Below are 23825 nucleotides of genomic sequence, written 5' to 3'. Positions count from 1 at the left end.
CGTCGTACGTAGCACGATGTGCAGAGTCTCAATTACACTAGGCTAGGCAAAATCAGAAAAGTTCATTTATTTTGCACCACTACTGTGTAAAATAGTGTGACTTTTTTATAAAATAATGACTATTTTAATTAGGGCTGTGCCAATACTGTTACTGAATTCCCACCAATACTGATAACTGAAAATTGTAACAATTAAAAGTTGTTCAAAATATTGATTGGTATTAGTTGCTGAGTAATCCATTCCAATGATAAGCATCGATTTACTAACTTTGTTTCAATATATTCAAGAATTATATCAGAAAATTGAAATACCTGTTATGTAATCACATTTCTTAAAAAACAAGGTAACCAAAAAAGTTCTTGCCATTTTTGACGTCCCATTAATCATGCGCTTACAGAGAGGAAACGAAATGACGCACGTGCCTGCCAAGCGATTGGGAGTTAGTCTGACCATCGACTGTCAGTAATACAGGCACATTGCGCACACACAGCAGTCATCTCGTCCAGTGTCGAAGAGAAGTGGAGGTATCGAAGCAGCTTGTTTGCGTGTGTTTGTTGTATGACTTTAAAGTGGGCCTGTCAGCTGCCGCATCAAGTTGCCACATTTGCCAGGCATTTGGGGAGAATGCCGTGAACGAACGCACTGCCAGGCAGTGGTTCCAGAAATTCCGTTCGGGAGATGTGAGCCTTTTGGATGAACCTCGCAGTGGACGACCACATGTGTTGGATGACGAGGCCCTGAAAGCAGCCATCAAGGACAGTGGTCTAACGTGTGATGAACTTGCAGAAAAGTTCCAGGTTTCCACTGAAACAGTCAAACTGCACCTGCATGGGATAGGGAAGTCATACAAGTTAAGCAAGTGGGTACCCACACATTGTCGGCAGCCAACAAGGAACAAAGAGTGACAGCCTGTTTGTCCTTGCTTACTCGGCACCTGAACACACCCATATTTTATCGCTTGCTCACTGGTGACGAAAAGTGGGTCCTCTATGACATTCCCAAGCATACCAGACATTGGTTGTCGCCACCTGACCCTGTTCCTCACACCTCAAGACCACCTCTGCACCCACGAAAGGTTATATGCTCTCTGTATGGTGGAATTGTCGGCAAGTGGTGCATTACGAGCTCCTTCCACCTGGTCAGACCATCACTGCTGACCTCTACTCTCAGCAGTTGCAAAGGGTGCACCGTGCATTGCGGCAGAAGGAGGCGGCATTGGTGAATCGCAAGGGTGAGTGTTCCTGCAAGACAATGTGGCAATATGCAAGACAATGTGGCAAAGAGGATCCGGGAGACCCTTCAGCATCTTGGCTGGGAGACAGTGCCATCCACCATATTCACCGGACCTTGCACCAACAGATTACCACCTGTTTCATTCCCTCGACAACCACCTCCGTGTGAGATCCTTCGCAAATGAGGGAGACCTGCGGAACGCACTCACGGACTTCTTTGCATCGAAGCCCACCGAGTTTTATCACCAGGGTATTGTGCAGCTGCAGGAATGTCCACTGTATTGCTCTTTGTTTAACACTGCTCTAGAACGGCAAGAACTTTTTTGGTTACATTGTAATAATGATGCAAAATAAATGGAAACAAAATTTTGCATAATTTCCAGGATAATTGCACTCCACAAAAATGTTGGGTGGTATTTTTGTGAACCATGCAAAAGACCAAAATGCCAGGAAAGTACCAAACAATATTGGAAAAAAAAAATATCCAACCAAAACTTTCTGGCACTGATACCACTGGAATCAATAATATAATTTTAATATTTTAAAACAAATTGATAAATTAATGCATATAATGCAGTGGAATACTTACATATTAATATTAATCAATATTTTGAACAAATTTTAATACGATTCAAACATCAATGAGAATCAGTAATAGTACTGACATTGGTATCGGCTCAAAGTGGTATTGATTCATTGATTTGGTGTATTTCACTTTGCTTTTTATGTCATTTTTGGCTAATTGCGAAGATGGGAATGAGTGATGATACGATGAATGGACACTCACAAAGATCCATGCTAGGTCAGGATGGATTCAAACCTGAGACTCCTGGCTTCCAAAGTGGAATCATTTCAACCCCAATTAAAACTTCATATTGAGACCTAACCAACAGCTCCATACTTATTTGTTTTTATTTTCCTTCGCTTTTCTGTCACTTTTGGCTAATTGCAATGATGATGATGAAATTGATGAAAGAACAATCACAAATACAAATGGACAGCACGTGACAGAAGTCCCACAGAGGAATATACTGGCTGTGAGTCAGTGGCGTAGCGTGATTCTATGAAAGGTGTAAGGCTTCCTTAGATAAACCTGACCTGAATATTGGATAAAGAAAACCCAAAAACATTTTAACTAAATAGAATCTATTTGAATCTAAGCCATGTATGGGCATACTCAATTTCAAACACAAAATGCACACACTCTATGTTAACAATAATAGCATATGTATTACTTAATGAAAATTCTCATTTATACTGTAACCCGATTCGACGATCCTTTAGTCTGAACACCTCAATCACGTCGTCGTAGAATCGGGAGTTTGTGGCCAATGTCTTTGGCAGCTCCTTTTCAATGGATATCAGTCCCAAGTCCGATTTCCTTCCCTTAGTCTGTGTGCTACGTTGAAATGTATGAATCCTCTTCAGTGCAGAAAACGACCTTTCCACCGACGAGCTTGAGGCAGGAACAGTGAGGAACAATTCTGTTAGTTTGTACACTTGTTCAACAGCTTCATTCAAATGGGTAGTACACACGTACTCATGAAGTTCAAACACACTCTTTACTCGATATTCGGCTTCAGAATAAATTACCTGTAGCTCAACTTTCAACTGGAAGCAATTGAAAAATTTTGCATACAGCTTAGTTTAGGACACAAACTCTTCTTCTGGAAAGGTCATGTCATATTTTTATTCTTATTGTGGGAAATGCGTTGAATACAATTTGCAAATGCATTCGAGAATATTACTCATTATCATGGTTACGATATTTGTGCACATTTTGAAAAGCATATCAAGCAACTTAGTGAAAGGAAAAGGTAAAGAAAATTCTGTAAATCATAACGTTAGTATTACGTGCATGCTTTAACATTACGGGTAACTGGGATCCACGCGCCAAACTTTGCGAGCGCTGCCGGATCTAGGATTGCCAGACATTCCTCTTTTATCGTTAACTTCGCTGCTTCTAATGGAGGTAATATCCAACATTAAACCATCTCGTTTGTGAACTTAATAGTTAGTTTACACATTAAAAATGACACCCGTTTTGTTACACCTCCCGTCAAGCATTGTTGAAAAAACACGGGAGTCGAATTTCCTTGTTCTCTTCCGACCGTGGCAAGCATATGAGTCATACGCAGCGGCAACCATGCCAACGTAAGCTTCGCCTGCCTGGGGACAGATATTCTCGCAAGTTATCACCCACTGGTAATGCGCCTTACATCTGGCTCAGAATCGGGGCGCCCTGTCATTGGTTGAGAAGATACTACGTAAGCAAACACACCCGCCATGGGCGAGTCCAAATCATTTCTTCCATTCACCCACACGTAAGTCCTCTGAAGAAGCCTTACAGAGAAACAACTCGAATCAAAACAAGTCCTCAAATATTTCGTTAAAAGTTCTACTTGCAGTCTGATATTTCTGTGTGTGTTCAAGCGATAAATACGGGAATGAAATAAGTTTTCTTCAATAATTTCAACTTGTAAGGTGGACTTACAAGCCTTACGTGGGCACTACGCCGCTGCTGTGAGTGTAGATGCCAGAGTCTTGTTGGTTGTCAAAATGCAGTTCAGGGTGTAATACGAGGAAGTGAGGTTAGGTGCTTAGGAAAGGTCACCCCTTACACCCCAGCTACACGTTTAAATTTTCAGAAGAGCACATGTGTCACTGCCATGTGAGGAGGTAAGTTCAGCTCTGTTACAGTTTAAAGTAGGATTCAAACCACTACGGGCCCAGGCAAGAAAAAAATGTTGACATATTGAAGAAAATACATAGAGAAAAGATCTAATCACTTTTATCTCAAACAAATAATACTCACGTTTAGTGCAGGAACTAGGTTTGGCATGGTGTCCCTCAGATATCCATAGTGTTTCTGTGTGTGTTCTTCGAACAACTGCAACATGGTTGGGCAACCCCTAGCTGCATTGAAGACTAGGATTAAGATACATATGTCTAAGCTGAGTTAAGGGTCTCAATATTGGACTTGGCTTCAAAAACGTTTGCAAATAATAAAAAAGACAAGTTCATATGCAGATGATGTTGATTCACTAGAGGGAATGGGAAGGGACAGATTAATCGGTATCAGCTGATATTGATTCACCGATCTGATATATATCTATATTTGATAACTTAGTGCAAAATTATGCCATTTTTCATACTACGGGAATGAGAGACGTGGTAATAGATGATATAGGTACTCACGTTTTCCACGAAGCTGTTTTAGTTAATAGAAAATTACTTAAAACAGCTTCGTGGAAAACGTGAGTACCTATATTATGCCATTTTGTTATAATTTTTATTTATAATCTCCATGCACTACTTTTTAAAGTCTACATATGAAATTCTTGCACTGCAGTCACCTCGAAGCATGATGCATCTATTAAGGAGGTTCAATGAACCATTCAGGTTTGCAAGGAATTTTATATCGGATCGGCAGAATATTGGTTATCGGTATCGGTAAATTTAATATCGGTACTTTATCAGTATCGGACAAAATTTCATATCCCTAGAAAATATAAATAATGAAAATATATATTTGAGAGTAAATGCAGCAAAAGAGTTTGCAAGTTATCAAAGAAATAACTAAAAAACTCACAAGTTAAAACCGAATGAAATAAAAAAGTAAATAATTTAGTTTAATACAGCAACAACTACAATATAACTATTACAATGAATGAATGTAGAGGCTCTCCAATGGTGTGCTGGTAATTTTGTTACCTTGTAATCAAGGGGTCCAAGGTTTGTACCTGATGGTTCGGATTCCACTTTAATTAAACTGTAGATCCAGTCCCAATTAGACTATCTGTGCATAGCATGGACTTGAAATAACAACTCAGAAACTCAAACAATATATGTACTATCCTTGGCAAACACTATTTCATGACAGCCCCAATCCCACCATATCATGATACCTACCCAACCACAATCACTACATCAACTTGGAACCACATCCGGTTTTGAGGAATGGCAGTCTTATGTAACATTAATACCTAATATGTGATTGCTTATTTACAGTTTCCAAGTAACCACAACTGTTGGGCCAACGTAAGTTATTACATGGGAAAGATTGACTTTACGTTGGTTGGCAAATTGATGTTGGTCTTATGTTGGGCCAACGGTTGCCAACGTTTGCCAAACCATGGAAAAGTGAGTCAAAATCAGTTTTAAAAACAACTTTCAAGAGCATGCTGTAAATTCTACAGTGTAAAATAAGTGACATGTTACAGTGTGTCTTTTTGAATATTTCCATCCGTCATGGTGGTGGTAGTAGTAGTAGTATCAAAGACGTTATTACTCTCGAAAATTATGCAAAAAGGGGGTAGAAGTTGGTGCTAAAGGATTTGTGTTTGAACAAACGTTTTCAATTATTTTTTCAACACATGGCACAGTAGTTCGGATCCCACTTTAAACTGTATGTCCAGTCCCGATTAGCCTTTCTGTGCATAAAGTGGACCTAAAACCACAAATAAATAAATCAATTTTACAACTTTTTTTCATTTAGATAGTTGGGCCCACCGCCCCCTAGCTATGGTTATAAACTTGATAAGACTAAGAAAAGGAGGAATTGCGAGCGAAGCGAGGAAGAAAACTTTACAAAAATAATTTTTATTTGCGTAAAATGTGAATAGGATTTGGATTAAAAAACTTGTAATTTTTAACGTCTACGGAGAAAAATTCTAGTAGAAATCATGCATAATTCCCGGAGCAAATAATTCACGCATGATTCCTGGAATTCAAGGAACTCCCGGTGAGTAGCAAGTTTCACCCATTCCTGTATCATGTATAGGGAATGTTCGATTCAATTTTTTTTGTCCGCTTTTGTTTTAAGCAGGTGTTTCCACATCTATGAACCACACAGTATATATGTGTGTGCCCAAAGGATACATGCTGGATCCTCCACGTCTGGCTCAGGGGTGTCAAAGAACGGATGAATGGCCAACAACTCTGGTACGAGTGGTAAGGTGAGTTCTGGATGATACTGTCCAATCTTCTGCAGGCACTGCCAAGTCGATCTCTTATCCTGTAACAATATATTTATTAGGGATGGGCCGATATGAAATTTTGGTTGATACTGAAAAGTACTGATATAAAATTTACAAATATCAATAACCAATATTCTACCGATCTGATATAAAATTCCAAATGTTTGATTAAAGGTACAGTTATAGAAGATTCATTGCATAACTGCTTCTTTCTTGTTAAATTTATCACATTGTTATAACTGTATTTTTAATCAAACTAAAAATAAACATCTGATGAAGGGAGCGTATGTTATCCTGAAATGTCACCAAAAAAAAAGTGTTTTTATGCTTGTAACACCTATAATAATAAATACAGTATTTCCTGTTTTATAACACAGTAGTTTTCTACACCTAGTCATCCAATAATTCATTCCATGCAAGTACTTCTTATGAACCAACTTCAATCCACAATTTAATATTGAAAATATTGTAAATGTACTAGCATGCACTAGCCAGCCATTTCCGAGAAAAAGCACTTCAAAGTTTCGAAGTTTTCCATGGCCGCTTCATTCCGTAAAGATATTGTCTGACTGCCTGGTGGTACTGTATCAGTTTCACATGCCAAAGTTCTGGTTCGATTCCAGTTTGGTTGAACATGCTTATTTTTATTAACTCTAGCAACTGTTTATTATTTTTTATATAATAACATATTGAAACAAAAGTTTATTTAATTTGGGGGGGATGTAGCCAATTTTTTGTTTTTTCTTCTCATTATTTTACAAACATTTGCATATTACGAGGGTCACTATTTATATTTTGAGCCTAACAATGAAAAAACAGGAATTTGGCATTGAAAACTGCTTTATTGTTTTTCGAAGTATTCTCCTTTATGGTCAATACACTTTTGCATTCGTTCGAACCATTTGTCAAAGCAGTTTTTCCAATCTTCTTGAGACACCTCCATAATATGGTTTTTGAACGCATCAACGGCATCTTCCGCCGACGAAAATCGTTGTCCACGCAATTTATTCTTGACATTCGGGAACAAGAAGAAGTCATTGGGTGCCAAATCAGGACTGTAAGGCGGATGACCCATCAATTTGATTTTTCGACTGTTCATAAAGTCGGTTCTTAGACGAGATGTGTGACAGCTGGCATTGTCTTGATGAAGAATGATCCGACGGCGTTTGTTTGTTTTCCGTATTTGACCGAAGACCTCTGGCAAACAAATTGTTGTGTACCATTCAGAGTTGACCGTTCTACGTTCCTCTAAAGGCACAGTTGCCACATGACCAGTTTTCCCAAAAAAACAGGCGACCATTTGTTTCGATGTGCTTCGAGCGCAAACAACTTTTGTTGGATTGGGTTCATCTTGAAACACCCATACAGTCGACTGCTGTTTACGTTCCGGCTCATATGCATATATCCATGATTCGTCACCTGTTACAATCTTATATACGTCTTTTGAAGCACCACGATTGTATTTATTGAGCATTTGTTTGCACCAATTGACGCGAGCATCTTTTTGAGTTTTTGTCAAATTGTGTGGGATCCAACGAGAACATACCTTTCTCACAGCTAAATGATCATGTAATATTTTATATATGCTGGTGGAACTAATGCCTATGGTTGCCTCAATGTCACAGTATGTCACATGACGATCTTGCAGTATTAGGTTTTGCACAGCATCAATGTTTTCTTGAACAACAACTGATTTTGGACGACCTTCGCGAATCTCGTCGGTGAGCGAATGACGGCCACGATTAAATTCGTTATACCAGCGTTTCACAGTGGCAAAGGATGGGGCTTCATCGCCAAATGTGGAAGTAAGTTGATCGATGCACTCTTGTCTTGATAATCCACGTCGAAAATCGTAAAAAATCATCGCATGAAAATGTTCACGAGTTAATTCCATTTTATTGTTGTCGCGCAATCTCCAAGGCAACATAAACAACACAAATCAAGCTATTGACAAAACATTTGAAGTACGTTATGGTCAATAATGCCAGACGATTCCGTGCAAACGTCAAATCGCGCCTAACTTCAATCAGTGTTGCCAAGGCTCAAAATATAAATAGTGGCCCTCGTAAATGATCCACATGTCATTTTCAACAAAATATTATGTGTAGTGAAAGACATACATTTTCTTTTTTTCTTTTTTGTAGAAAATGTTCACGAAATGAAACATAACAATACTATTCACAAGCAATACATTTATGTACATTTTTTGTACACTTTCCTGAGTGACAATTAACGTGAAAGAATATAAAACAAAGTGTTTCTCGATGCAGCAAATAAGAAATTTTTTTTGCAATAAATATTTGTTTGAGTTAACAGAAAAGAAAAAAAACGTACGGGCAACCAAATGGAAATCAAACACAGAACCTTTGGCATGTGAAACTGATACAGTACCACCTGGTCACCAGACAACTTGGCAGTCATGACAATATCTTCGCCTAATGAGGAATGTATGGACAATTTAAAAATGCTTTTTATTGGAAATGGCTGGCTAGTGTGTGCTAGTGCCTTGGCATATCACCTACAACTACATGAAATCTCTTCCCAAACTCAATTTCCGAAGCCGTGCCCTCTACTTGAGAGCTGATACTACTTTGAACTGATCCTCATACCAATGCTGATGGTCTTACCAATTACCGCTGATAACTGATACTTAAAAATTGTAAAAATTAATTGTACCTCAAAATATTTACAAATATTAATATACAGTTTTCCACTGTATCTATATACCACAACAATCAACCAGAGTTATGCTCTTTAAGATACATAAATTCACATGAGATGATAATTTATTATCACAAAATTCAATTCCCACCATGTTATTGAAAAAAATTGCATTTTGCTGCAATACTTAAAGGATATTTAGACTCTGCAAAGGTGATATGCATAATTCTTGTGGACACCTGGGAGATTACCAGAAAAGTACTGGCCAGTATCAGACATACTGATACATTAGCATCGATACTGGCTCTGCACCAGTGAAATATGAAAAATTACAAGCTTATAATTAACCTTTAGCCGCTGGACCTCTCGTGCACCAGTATTCTCGTTCAAGCCAGCGCATTTTCAAGCATGCCCCCCCCCCCCCTTTCCATTTCATAGCTGTACGATAAACTTGGCAAAGCTACATCACATGCTCTGACGTCACACTACATAATCTCGAGGCCTCGCTACAGTCGTTCAAAAAAGCCCATTTTGCTTCCTGAATGCCGGCAACCACACACATTTGATTGCATTTGTGATGTCATATCCAGTCATGAAGCTATGCGTTCCAGGGTTGCCAGGAACACACATATTCTGTGAAAAATAACATAGCTACAATCAGCCACATTATGTACCATAAAACAAAATGAGAAAACACGTTCTGTAACCCAACAGGAAGTTAACAAACGATACGAAAAATGGTAGAAAGAAAATAGAATTCAAGTGGAAGAGGTTATATCGAATTTTGTCTCAGCTTACATGTCAAATATTTGCAAATCTAGTTACCAAGTTCGAATCTACAATTTAGTCTATCCACTTCGTCCTTCTGATACTAGTTCCCTGTGACACACTGAACAGATGACAAAACAGAAATGAAAGAACTCAAAATTCCAAAGGTAAGCAACACTTAATATAATGTATATTCAGGGCTTTAGGCAAGTGACAAAAATGGTTGAAAAAACAGGGAGAGAGCTCTCCGACGACTGTTTATCTATGCACCAGATACACATGTAATAGTTTGCAACTGTGAACAGGGCAGTATATTCGCTACTGATTCATCATCATATTGCTACTGTGGTTGTACGTGTTTTAGTCGTAATGTAACAACGTGAACCTCAGATATTTCCGTTATCAGCACAAAACTACAAGGCTTCTGGACACAAACCTGTAGATATCAACCTTGCAACGAGATTTGCAAATATGTAGCTGGGCGTAAACAGCCACATGTAAGCTGTAAGTCCAATAAAATTTATTGTTGTTGATATTTGACATGTAGGCTGAGACAAAATCCAATATTGACACTTCATTTTGAATACGTTTTTACCATTTCTCCTATCGTTGGTTCACTTCTCCCTCCCCCTGAGATGACTGCTGATCTTCTGGCTGGTATGCTATGATGTTCGGTTTACTGGACGCGGTTCTCACTTCGTTTTACAGCTAATAATGTGGTTGGTAGTTTGCCATTTTTCACAAAATTTGTGTGTTTCTTGATATCCTGCCATGCGCTGTTTCGCCACAGGAAATAACGTCACAGATACGATCAAATGTTGTGTTGGGTTAAAAGCATCCAGGTGGTAAAACAATCTTTTTTGAACGGCTGTAGCATCGAATCAAAGCACCAACGAGAAAAATGTTACTGAGAAAAGTTGTTTGTTTTGATGTCCTCTGTACGAATCTGTGGTCCATGGGCACCATTAATATGACACCCTGTATATTTTGCCTCCCAATAATTAGTGTTAAACGAAGAAGAAGAAAGTTGAATTAAAGAAGAAAAAAATTTGGCACGCCTCAGTCGCCCTTCAATAGACCGAAGTGAATGAAAAAATGTAGTATGTAGCGGTAGTACATTCCTACAACTGTGCAAATTTTCGTTAAAATCAGACAAACTTCATGAGTAAAAAAATAACATTGTATAAAGTGCCAGTCAATGTCCTGGATTTTGCTTCTAGAATGGACCCTATGGATGCTGTATGGACCAAATTTGGAGGGAAGCACGACAAAAGACCACTCTATGAGGATATGTAATGCACATACCGCAACTTTAATAATAATAATAATAATAATAATAATAAAAAACAATGAAATTACGGGATTTGGAAATTTTGCATAATTACGGAAAATTTCGAACTTTGGACCTTTGCAACCACTTCCCCCCCTAGACCCTTAATTTTCGGATATTACTTAAAATCTTGATTTTTACTCATTCTTACATTTAGAATTTAAATTGTTCAACAAGATGCAGTGGTTCAGCAGTTACAGCCTTCTATCTTCAATTTATCCCATAGTAACAAAAGGGAAACAAAGGGCTTTTTCAAACGACACTTGTTAATAATAGTAACAATGTATTGTTTTGTAATGCTAGTATATAATACCTTTACACATAAACTAATGAACAAAATGACAGAACTGAAATACAGTGTATAGTTTTCAAGAAATGGAGTGTGGTTGGGTCAAATCTTAACAATCTGGCCTTTGGCCCCATGTCCCCCCGAATCCTAAATTGTTGGACCTTGCTTAAAATGTTGTTTTTTACTCGTTCTTCCTTGTAGAATTTATTTTTTTTCAAAAAGATGCAGTAGTTTATAAGTTATAGCCACTTTTAGAAATGTATTCCATAATAATATGGCAGTAACAAAGGGGAAAATAGGCATTTTTTAAACTTTGCTTGTTAGTAGTAGTAACAATAGATGTATTGTTTTCTAATTCAAGTATATCATACCTTCATATGTATACTAAAGATAAAAAAAAGACAGAACTGAAATATCATGCGTAGTTTTCAAGAAATGGATGTAAATTGTAGCCACGTGCTGCTGGTTGAAATATCGACCATCCAGCATTAACCCTTCAAGCCGGGAGTTAAATACCCATCAGCCGCTGCGAGAAGCGGTAATTTTAAATCAGCGAAACAGCAATTTTCGCATAATGTCACAAAATTGAACATATCTTAAAAGCCATTTGCTCAATTACAATGAAATTTTCAGGACTTGTAAACGAAACTTCACACTACACAAAAATGTATAAATAATGACATTTATACTATAGTAACAAAAATAATAATAAAAATAAAAATTTACATGTTGAACTTACAAAGTACTACTTCTGTCTTGTGTTCTTGTTAGTTTAGAAGTCAAACGTTGTGTGGTACAGTTTAAAACATGCTTCGAAACACAGTCCTACTTCACAATCTGAACACCAATAACAATAAATAACCTTCACCGTCACTTTCCTCTAAAAACGCAAAAAAATTCGTCCGTTTCGATGCCCTTTACCGGCTCGTGCGACGCCATTTCTCAGCTGTTTTTTTTTTTAATAAAGTGATGCAATCGAACATAATTTCATGTAATTGGAAGGAAAACCAACAGATGGCAGCACTTTGCAGTCTACTCTTGAGTTACATGCGTTTTCATTCATGTGGGAAAACAAGAGATGGCAGAATATGCATCATTTCGTCACTACTACACGGGACGTATACGTGTACGTCGAACCGCCTCTAGAAGCACTATGAGGGTCCGTACACGTGTACGTCGAACCGGCTTGAGGGGTTAACCTTTAGGAGCCCAAGGCCATCCGTTGGTGACCGAGCCGATTTTGAGCAAAATGCAGAGTTTTAACTAAATTAGTGTAGATGGGAGGATAATTGCCCTAGAGAGATGAATGATATACCGTTGTACGCGGAATGAACCAGAGATTCAGACTATATAAAATTTATGCAAATTCGGCATATATGTGGTGGGGGGAGGGGATTTCAGCGAAATGCAGGCTTACATTGAAATGACTACAGCTCAGAGGCTATTTTTAGACAATGCAGGGTAACCTTTGTAGCCACTTGTGCTCAAGAACAAAGGCTTTTCTCTATGGCACCTCGAACTTTCATTCTTACGACGCAGTATCAACAACCCCTCTTCCCCCTCCCCCAACCTCCACAGAAAACATTCCTTTTGACCTCGGGTACCGATACACAAACTTCCTTCGAATGCAGTTTCCAAGGGTGAGGGAAACGCATTGCTTTAGAAAAACAAAGCCGACCTTCCTTTGTCGGCAAAATTGTTCCCCTGAAAAAAAAAAAGCAAAAAAAGAAGTTGCCTTTTTCCCGCCATTTTCATGAAAAAAAAACATGCAACAATAATTTCTGTTAAATACATGCGTTAACAACAATATGAAAAAAGAAAATCGGAATTCTAGCCAAAAATAGCAAAGTTACAACATAAAAACTACGACCTTGACAAAGTGTCTCGATCGATCGGGCACCCGAGGGTTACCTAAAAGCATCTCGATCGGGACGATCGGGCACCTAAAGGTTAAGGGGTTCACATGTGGCATTCGAAATATCAACTGTCCGGCTGCTAAATGTTAATATATCACTAGCTAATAATAGTTGCATACCTGAGGATACTTCTTCAAGTTATCAAGCAGACTTTCAACACACATCTGAAGACAGCCCTTTGTAGATAGCCTACATGATGCAAGCATCTTATAAAGACCTTCGCGCACATCAATAGAGTAATCCTATGCAAAGTAAACAAGAAACAAATTCAAGATAAAGCAATGAACAATGTAATAGTTCCGTAGTGAAATCATGACCATAACTACTCCATCAATCTGACAGGTTGCATCAGTCTTCACTGTGCACATGTGTAACATGCAAAAAAGTTGAAGCAAGCAAGCCTCATATAAATATTGATTGATTGATTTTTAAAGTCCATTATATGCACATTAAGACTAATCGGGACTGGGCCTATAGTTTAGAGTGGGATCCCAACCAATCTGTGCCTCCATCGGGTATCGAACCCTGGACCCCTTGATTACAAGGCGATGACGCTACCACCATGCCATCGGGGAGGCTCTTGTATAAATATGTTTTACTAAGTGCTATATTCTGAAAATCTGACCTGGTTTACCACAACAATCTTCATTTATTGCATATATTTATTATATATTAATTAGCTATAGAACACCAATGCAGGCTGGCACGCTAGTAAAACAAAAACAGAAATCCACAGACTTCAAATTTTCCAGCAATTTTATATACAGTACATGAAAAGTTGGTTTACCGTGGGAAAACACACCACTGGTTCTACTGTACCTGACGTGAAAAAAAAATCATGTGCGTTACATAAACAAGAGCAGTATTGGTCCAGTCGACTGGGTATCTGACTGGCACAAATACGACACAGGTTCAGTTCTTGGGGTGTGTGTGATCTCAGTTGAGAGTTTCTCCAGCAATGTTGCTGCCTAAAAGCAACTCTTACTTTCACACAGCCTCTGCCAGAACCCTTCGATTCGCTTGGTGTTGCAAAACATTCTGATAGAAAGTGAAAAATAGTGGGGAACATCTATTTACAAGTGGTTTCAAGTAGGTGTTTGAACTATTCCAAGTATAAGATACACCATAATTTCTTGAGGTTTAAAATTTTGGAAAATATGCACATTGTATACATATGTGTATCATTCTATTTTTAAGCCTAAAACACAAGAAATGTTAAATTTTCATGGTATTTTTAGTTTTTTAAGCAGAAAATATGTTGAAATTCACGAAAAAGGCACTGCTTATATTTCATGCCAAATTCATATTATTTCGTGATTTCAAATGCATGAAAAATGTCACTCCATATAAATAAAACTTTCTATGCAACAATTAACATTTTTCGGTATTATCGCATTTGCAAAAAGTTAAGGGTTCCTAGATATAGAACATCTCCCTTCACAAAGTTGGTTCAAGTAAAAAAATGTGTAATTTATTTTTGTTTGTAAATCCTGGAAAGTTCAAAACCACTGATTTCCTCTGACTTTTAGATGTTTTTGTATGTATTTTTCAAATTCCCTGACTTTTCCCGTGAACTTTCCACTAAAAGACTGATTCTCCTGGCTTTCCAGGAATTCTAAATAAGTGGGAACCTTGTTATTTGATAGAAGAACTTGAGTTTGTGACATAAGCACGACCAACTAACCTATAACAACAAAAATTAATATTTCTTTTACACATAAAAAGGTTACCTCTAAAGCCCCAAGAATAGTTTCCAGCTGATCCTCTCTCAACACAATGTGCTGACTAATTTTCGTTAAGCTGTCGATGGCCTTCAGTCTCACGTCTTCAATTTCATCATTGAACATATCCACCAAGAAATCCAGCGAGATGGTTGCAAAGTGGGGGTTATTCAGGGCCAGCAAACAGAGCGAATCAACAGCGGCACTACGAACCTCTGGAATTGCAAACAATATTAATTCACTATCTTATGAAATACGTTTGTCGTAACATTAAAGCAAAATAGTAATTGACAAAACAAAATTTCACTGCGAACCTCTGCAATTGTAAACAATATTAATTCACTATCTTATGAAATACGTTTGTCGTAACATTAAAGCAAAATAGGAATTGACAAAACAAAATTAACAAATGATCAAAATCAGGGATGGAAACTAGTCAAGTAGTCAAAATTACAGATTTAACTGACAAAAGAACTGTCCTATTTATTACAGCATATTATTTGTTACACCATATCAATAAATTGTCATCCTGAAAGGAAAAATGGAATTGGAATTTTATAATTTTCAAGGATGATAATACATGTGCGCATCGAGCCAAATTGTTGGATTACTTTCTTATAAATACTGTAGTGCATTAAGGAGACGAGTTGCATCCTCCATACACATGTCTTCCCTTTATTCAAAAACCCAACGAACTACTGAAGGAGATAAGGAGACATGGTCGATGCTCTTTGTTAATGTCTTCAGAGGCAGCCATCTTTGACGTATAACGTCACACAGGCCATGCACCAACAGTAGGCATCGACAAAGTATCACAGGCAGTAATTATTTGTCCTTTATATGCCGGAATGTCAAGTAAAGTGTAAAACATTGCTTAGAATCCTCGCAGAAAAGGGTACGGAATTCTTTCACTGGATATATCTCCATAACAGTGCAAGATATGAAAAACCTAAGAATAATTTTTGTTCAGTTTTCAATTCTGAACAAAATATGTCTCTATGCAAAATTGTCAAAAACTTATTTTAAAGGAGTTATTATGACCGCCTACCTATTCTCGTAGCACTTCTGGCAACTGGAGAATCGCAGGGGACCAACTTCCTTACTTGGATTTTTACCTTTCAGGCTTAAACCACATACGCTAACTCATGAAAAATGTCAAAAAACAAGTCTGGTGTTAGTAAATTTATATTTTTATTAATTTTTACATGCAAACATGCTTGAAATTTGTTAGAAAACAATCCGATTAACATGCATCGCATAAACTTACAACCCCAGCTTCCATTCAGCCAAAACACAGAATATCTCCACCCTCCTATTCCTCTATTTTATACAATGTGATTGCCAATATGACTTTTCTTTGCAGCGATGTCAAACTTATAATTTGTACAGCGTGATTGCCATTGTAGTTTTTTACACATTGCTGGCAAAGTTGTAATTTGTACAGCGTGATTATTTTTATATACAACATTTTCAACTAGAGAACTTATGATCTGTCATAAATTCCCCGGGGTTGGGAAATTTGACTTTCTTACTGAAAATCAAGAAGAAATGTCAAATACTTCATGCACTACTAAAATTATGACATTGTTTACATGCAAGAAGTTAGTTACAAAACAAACACCACATAAACAAAGATATAACATGTAAGATTATGACAAAATATCAGATTCATATATTAAATAACTTAACATGCATAAACACAAAACAGAATACACATATGTACAGTTTATATGCATAATCGCAGAACCAAATTTGTACAATTTTCAAGAATAAACACAAAACAACACACGTGCAATTTACATGCATCAGTAAAAAAAAAGAAAACACATCATGTACAATTTGCATGCAGAGATAAAATCATAACATATGCATCTCGCATACATAAATTAGCATGCATACATTCATAACATGCAATAGACAACATGTATGCACAAACTCCACATATCACAAATATGGTACCACTATAATTTACAATTTGTTATCATGCTCTTAATAAATATCGTTAGACAGCATCATGCAACTGCTCCAAACCTAACTCATGAAGTTGCAAATCGTTACGCATGCTTAAAAGTTTGTTTATCCAAAGTTTTTGTTTGTCCAATGAACAATGCCAAGCTTTGATATTTTTTACGGAAATATTTGCAATGTCTTTTCCAGTATTGCAGCATATGGCTTTCACTGTGTTATCATCATGAATTTGCATACAAACAAAAGGACCTTGGTATAAATTACAATATTTTTTTATAATGCAAGTGATAGTGTCACTTTGAGGATGCAGTTTTATGAAGATCAGATCGCCTTGCTTTACTGGATTTTTTGTTGCTTGTTTTTCATGCTGTTTTATAATATGTTTTTGTCTCTTATTGAAACTACATGTTTCTGCCATAAGCAGCTTATTTTTCCACATCTCTACATCAGGAATGCGATCCGTTAGTACTTTTTTACAGATATTTTGAGGTTCAACATTTAGCCTGAGTTCTATAGGAGCATAACCTGTACTGGAACAAATTGAATTTTTTAACAGATGTAAAATGGCAGCAATATGGCTAGACCATTGTTTATGTTTACCATTGCAAAATATATGCATCAATCTATTTATTTCCTGGTGATATCTCTCCACTAAGTTGGCACTTGGATGATAACTGGGTATGTAAAGAATTTTTACATTGAGAGCATGCATACCTTTTGTAAAATGTTCTGCACGAAATTGTGGACCATTGTCACATATAATGATTGTTGGTATTCCCAAATGGATGAAGTAAGAATGTGTTAGTTTTCTAGTTACGATGGAAGCTGTACTATTGCCAATAGGATATGCCACAAGATAACGGCTAGCAGAATCTAATACTGTTAGTAAATATTTTTCACCTTTGGAGGAACGTATGAATGGACCTTGTAAATCAATAAATAATATTTCACCTGGTTTTGAGGGTTTGTGCATGATTTCTAGATACTTAGGAGGATGTTTATCTGGTTTATTTTTCATGCAAATTTCATAATCAGTGATGTAAGACTTTGTGTCTCTTTTCATATGAGGCCAGTAAAATATTTGGTAAATTTTACCGAGTGTCTTGTCTGTACCAAAATGACCACCTTGATCATGATACTTGTGCAGTACAAGATTTACTAATGATTGAGGCATGCATATTCTTATCCGGTTTGTATTGTGAAAATCTTTGATGGTAAGTAGATCATTGTGAATAAGGTATATATTCTTCCAGTTTCGATGTTTGCTCTGTTGTGAACTTTCACAACCAGCGAGAACAGATTTAACACCACTGCAATACGGATCACTATTTTGTTCATTAACAAAATTGTTTTTATCCCATATTAATGACTCATCAAGATACTCAAAGTTATTCATGAATATGAGTTCATTATCATGGTCATTAAAAGATCGGCTCAACAGGTCTGCCAAGAGGTTTTCTTTACCTCTACAATACTCGACATGCAATGAGTACTGTTGTATTTGAATAAACCATCTAGTCAGCCTATTGTTCCAAGTGTGTGCAGATTCTAACCACGTGAGGGATTTATGATCTGTGATAACAGTAAATTTTCTACCTAACAATAGTGATTTAAATTTGTCCAGTGTAAAGAGTATTGCTAACACTTCTACTTCAGTGGACGTATATGATTTCTCAAAAGGTTTCAAAATCCTTGACACGAATCCAATCGGACGCATGTTGTTGTCTACCAGTTGAAAACAATATCCTGCAATGCCTATATTTGATTCATCAGTTTGAACAAAGAATGGTTTGTTCAAATCTGGATGGTAAAGCATTGTTTCTGCAATAATAGACTGTTTCAACAACTCAAAGGAGCATTGTGCACTTTCATCCCATTCCCACTTTTTGCCTTTTTTCAATAACTGGTACAAGGGATGTGCCATGATGGCATAATCTTTAACATATTTTGATAGCCAATTGAAACTTCCCAAGACTTTCTGCAGTTGCTTGATATTGCAAGGGACAGGTAAGTCTTTTATGGCTTGAACATACTTGGGAGATTTCTCATAACCCTGTGCACTGATAGAATGCCCTAAAAATTCCACCTTGACTTGACAAAACCTACATTTGTCCAGTCTCAGTGTCATGTTGGCATCTTGTAACTTGTCAAAAATAAGTCTTAAGTGAAAAAGATGTTGTTCGAAAGACGTGCTTTTGACAATTACGTCGTCTACATAACATACTGTAAAAGATTCCGTACCTTCCAAGGTTCGTGTCAGAGCATTAATGAAAGCAGACGTTCCATTGATTGATCCGAACACTACCCTTGTGAACTGGTAAAGTTTTCCCTGAAAACTGAAAGCAGTATACTTTCTTGCTTTGGGGTGTAAGGGGACCTGCCAGAAAGCATTAACCAAATCTAGGGAGGACAAACATTGACATCCATGGAAACTCATTAAGAGTTCATTTATGTTCATAGGATGTAATTGCTCAAGCTTGACATGTTTGTTGATATTTCTTTGATCTAAGCAGAGATGAATGCCTCCTCCGGGCTTGACTACAACTAGGAGAGGACATAAGTACTCTTGATTCAGAATATTCAATAATGCCTAAGTTGAACATTTGTTCTATTTGCCTGCCAACTTCATCCCTATATGCTAATGGTATTGGATAGTTTTTGTTAACTATTGGTGTGGAAGTATCCAGTTCTATTGTGTGTGTATACTTGTTACAAAGACCTGGTAATTCAGAAAACAATGTTTTATATTGTTTTAACAACTGAAATAAAGCAATCCTTTGTGACTCATTTAAATGTTCACACTCTTTAACCCTTCTCCACAAGTCTTCATCAGAAGGATGAGAGGATGACCGTGGGGATATGTTAGATAGAGGTCTGAAATCTAACTCTTCTTCCTGACAACTTTCATTTGAGACAGCGATAAATTTGGAGAATTTGCTTCCTTCCCTCGATTCCAAGAGTAAGCCTCGCTGGACAAAGTCTAAAGTACTATCAATATTGTATAGGACATCTAAACCGAGAATAATGTCTACTTTTAAATGTCTGACTACCAGGAATTTAATGTAAAAGGAAAGTCCACAAATTTCAACGTTCAAATGAGTGGAACCTATTAGTTTGTCTTTCCTTTTCCCTGTATAATCAACTAATTTAATTCCCGTAACTGGCAATAGCCGTGGTTTAGAAGCCTGAGTACAAATAGACTTCCACAGGGTTTCCGAGAGAACACTGACCTCAGCGCCACTATAGAGTAAAGAAGTATATTCCTTATTGTTTATTTTTACTTTTATGTGAGCAGAAGGTTTACGCTTGCTATTAGTATTTATGGGTTGCTTACAATTTTTGATTACTGCACTGCAATCTATTTCATCACATTCACTTAAGTTTATAAAATGAATAGCAGGATTTATCGCATCACTCACATCATCTGCTTTTTGACATGAGCTCGTAACTAGTTTAACGAGTTAAACTGGTGTATGTCTGCCTGGACTGTGATTTCATTTTGATTGACATCATTGAACAGACCTTTTTGTTTCAAGAAATCAAAAACTACATTCATCCCAGACTTTGACCAATGAATTAAATCAATTCGGCCATTCCTTGGATTTCCTAAGTGTTTTTCAAATAGATCCAATTTTATACTGGAATCTGCATTCAAAAACAGATGACTAATATTCACTACAATGAGATTCTCATCATTCCCCAACTCCATTAGAAAATTATTCCACTGACTCCACTTACTCCACAAATCAGGATTGTCAGCAGTTAACAACTTTGGGATTGGTGGTAATGTGAGTAATATTAACTGATTCGTTAAAGGTAATAACTTGTGTATTAAACCTTTGAGGTCACTTTTCATTTTGTGTAGCTCTGTATATCTCAAAAAATCATTGGTGCCAATAAGCAACATCACTTTATTACCAACTTTGGTATCTGGACAGATCTTTTGAGATAGGTTGGAAATAGTTTGGCAGCTAGTACATAACCCTATGTTCCGTTTACCTAGTGAATCATATGAAACAGTGTAGTTTGCCAAGGTTTCTGCTACGCGGATCATCATGGAATCACCTAGCAAATGAACATTATTGTACAAGGGTTCAATAACCTGTGCTTCAGTATTTGTTTTGACTGAATTATAATTCTTTTTGTGTGTGTGATTAAGATTACTAGAGTTGGGTTGTTGCAAAGGAGGATTAGCAGGTACACTCATGACACCTCCCTCTCGACATGAGCGACTTACTCGTTTCCCGAAAAAGTAGACTTATTAGAATTGGTGATTACATTTCTTTTCGAGTTACGCTGTGTGCTGAAATGATCAACAACCTCGCACTTGAGTTTGTCACCTCTGTCTTTAGACTGATCGGTACATTTAGTTTGAATAACTGCTAAGTTTCTATTATTATCAAAGTTTTTAGTTCTACTGTTAAATACTGCCTGTGGCCTTTCACGTAATGAAGTTTTGCTAAGGGCTTCGGAATTTTCTATTACCGTGATGGCTTCACTCAGCTCGGTAACAGGTTTCATAATGAAAATTTCCCTGATTTTGAAAGGCATCAAAGTAGCAATTTGAGCTAGCCTTTGTGCTTCGTCAGTGTTAGGTTGAACAATCTGCAAAATTTTCCATTGGTCCATGAAAAATGTTAGCAGTGACCCATGAACAGACTTTTGATACTGGGAATTCAAGATTTTGGTGAGCATCGTTGTTTTCCAATTAGAATTTTGATAATGATTCAGAAACTGAATTTTGAAAGATTGGTAATCTGAAAATTTTTGCTTTGAGATCTTGTACCATTGCTTAGCATCTTTTGTTAGCAACGTTGGTACATAAGTCATAAAATCTGTTTCTGCTATTTGAAATAACTCGAAATTCTCTTCGACATCATCTAAGAATTCAGATGGGATTAGTTCACTAGAAACTCCAGAGAATTTCGGAAACCTATTTAATTGATCTGACTTCAAGAAATTTCTTTTAGTAACATGTGAGGAAACTTGATTTTCTTTGCACCTAGAAACACTCTTACTTGTTCCATTAGGGAAAAGTGTTGTTACACTATCATTATTATTCACATTTACTAAGGGAGACTTTTTCCTAGACCTATTCTTTTTTCTACTCTTAAGCCCAGATGAATGACAGCTAATTGTGCTGGGTGAACTATCTGAATCACTTTCCCGAAACCTGTGTAGCATGGTAGTAGTTGAATTCTGTAGAACTTTAACTTGTTGAGCTACACCTGACAAAACGGGCAACACTGTATTGTTCACAATACCCACTAAATGTTCTACCTCATGGGAAACATTACCATTTTGTAATTCACTAGTTTCGATGGGAATATTTTCACTTGTGTGGGATTTACCAGCAATAAAATTAAACCATTCTTCAGCTTCTGATGGCTCTTCAGTAGATTCCTGGTGATCTACAGGTGAAAATGCAGGCTTCTTTTTGACAGACTTTGGTACTTGTACTTGACGATGACACCATACAGTCTTGGCTTGATTGTTTTGTATTCTTTCTTCCAGTTCAAAAAGTTTGTTTTTCACAACCACCAGTTCCTGACGCAATTCATCCTTTTCTTCTATCAATTTTCTCACTTCCATGTCAACTTTCTGGGTTTCACTCCTAACCTTCTCATTCCTAGAAATGCATTCTTGCCTGTATAGGGACACATCTTTCTGCATGACATTCAGTCGAATGTTCAGATCAGCTCTTATATTTTTTTCTAGATTCTTTATATCACTCTTAAATTCTGCTTTCACTTGTCCTAACTCCTGTTTAAGTTCCTCTTGTGACTTTGAGATAGCTCGCAATTCAGCCAATATTTGCTCCATATTTCTTATTTTTCACGTAAAACCACTTAAATTCACTTTGCACCAAACAAGAACTAGTTGAACACTATCACAATCGTGGAATCACATATTTCGTTTTTGCAAACTAGTTGCGATGATAATGTAAAATATTTCACATTATAATCTTTAGACGAATAATCTTTGAGACAGCGTACTGAGTCTCATATTATGATTGATTTAATTTGTTGGTGCATGGTGAAACAGCAGCCATCTTGAATTTATGGGCCCCTAGAAAACTTAGGTCCGGTATGCTAGATGTCTACCCATGTCTACCCAAGATTTTTTCCTTTCTTTAGGCATGCCCTAACAGGATCAAAAGAGAAAACTCATCCACTTCAAAATTTGTGCGAGTCTTATGGCCAGGGACCAGATTAGAGAGGGATGGTATAAGGAAAATCATGCACCAATGGTGGACTTGGTAGCATGAGGATATCCTTTACAGCATTTGTTCATTGCAAATTTTCACACATATTGTGTAAAAAAAATGCAATTTTGGAACGGTTTTACACAATTCATATTATCTTGCGAGAACGAAGACAACAACAAAATGGATCTGTACTTGTTCAACAGCAGTGGCGTGTCCTGGATTCTCATAAAGGGCATGCTGTACACAAATTTTTTAAAACATATATATTATGGAATGGGGGATAGTATTATACGTATTCAATAGTTGACGATTTGCACATTAACATTACTAAATATTGCATAACGCATAAAGTAATGAAATATGGATAATAACGTTCAAAACACAACCAGGTTTGATGTCTGATGTATAAGTCTTCATAAAATTATAAAATCACTTAATATTTTTAAACAGTTTATATTACATTGGAGATCCACAATTTAGGTTTGTTTGGCTTATGCAAATAACATTATAGTAGAGGCCTAAGTTACAATCAGATATTCAGGAACAAAAGACCAGACTTAATTAAAATAATTTAAATGTAAATTCTGCTCTTCTGTTTTGAGTGGAAAATTCCCTTAAAATATCTTCGTAAAATGAGGGCAATGCTTTAATTTTCAATGGTGCACTTAATCTTGCTTGCGATTGGGTTGCTCTAATATAATTATTAATTCTTCTTAATGCTGAAAAAGATCGTTACACTGATGCAGTTGAAGC

The 23825-nt window shown here is 36.8% G+C and overlaps 1 protein-coding gene across 1 annotated transcript in view; it reads right to left on the bottom strand.

Moving 5' to 3' along the window:
- IntS4 (integrator complex subunit 4) overlaps positions 1 to 23825 on the bottom strand; it is a 97963-nt gene that overhangs the window by 27895 nt on the left and 46243 nt on the right. The window contains exons 9-12 of the mRNA XM_083129920.1: positions 14906 to 15111; positions 13295 to 13417; positions 6114 to 6249; positions 4048 to 4181 (exon numbers count right to left, since the gene is read on the bottom strand). Of these exons, the coding sequence (XP_082986046.1) occupies positions 4048 to 4181; positions 6114 to 6249; positions 13295 to 13417; positions 14906 to 15111 (599 nt within the window). The remainder of the gene's footprint in view (positions 1 to 4047; positions 4182 to 6113; positions 6250 to 13294; positions 13418 to 14905; positions 15112 to 23825) is intronic.

This window comes from Lepisma saccharinum, chromosome 10 (assembly GCF_977018435.1).
Source record: "Lepisma saccharinum chromosome 10, izLepSacc3.1, whole genome shotgun sequence".
NCBI lineage: Eukaryota > Metazoa > Arthropoda > Insecta > Zygentoma > Lepismatidae > Lepisma > Lepisma saccharinum.
Note: the sequence above shows the minus strand (reverse complement) of the source record. Positions and strands in the feature narration are given on the sequence as shown.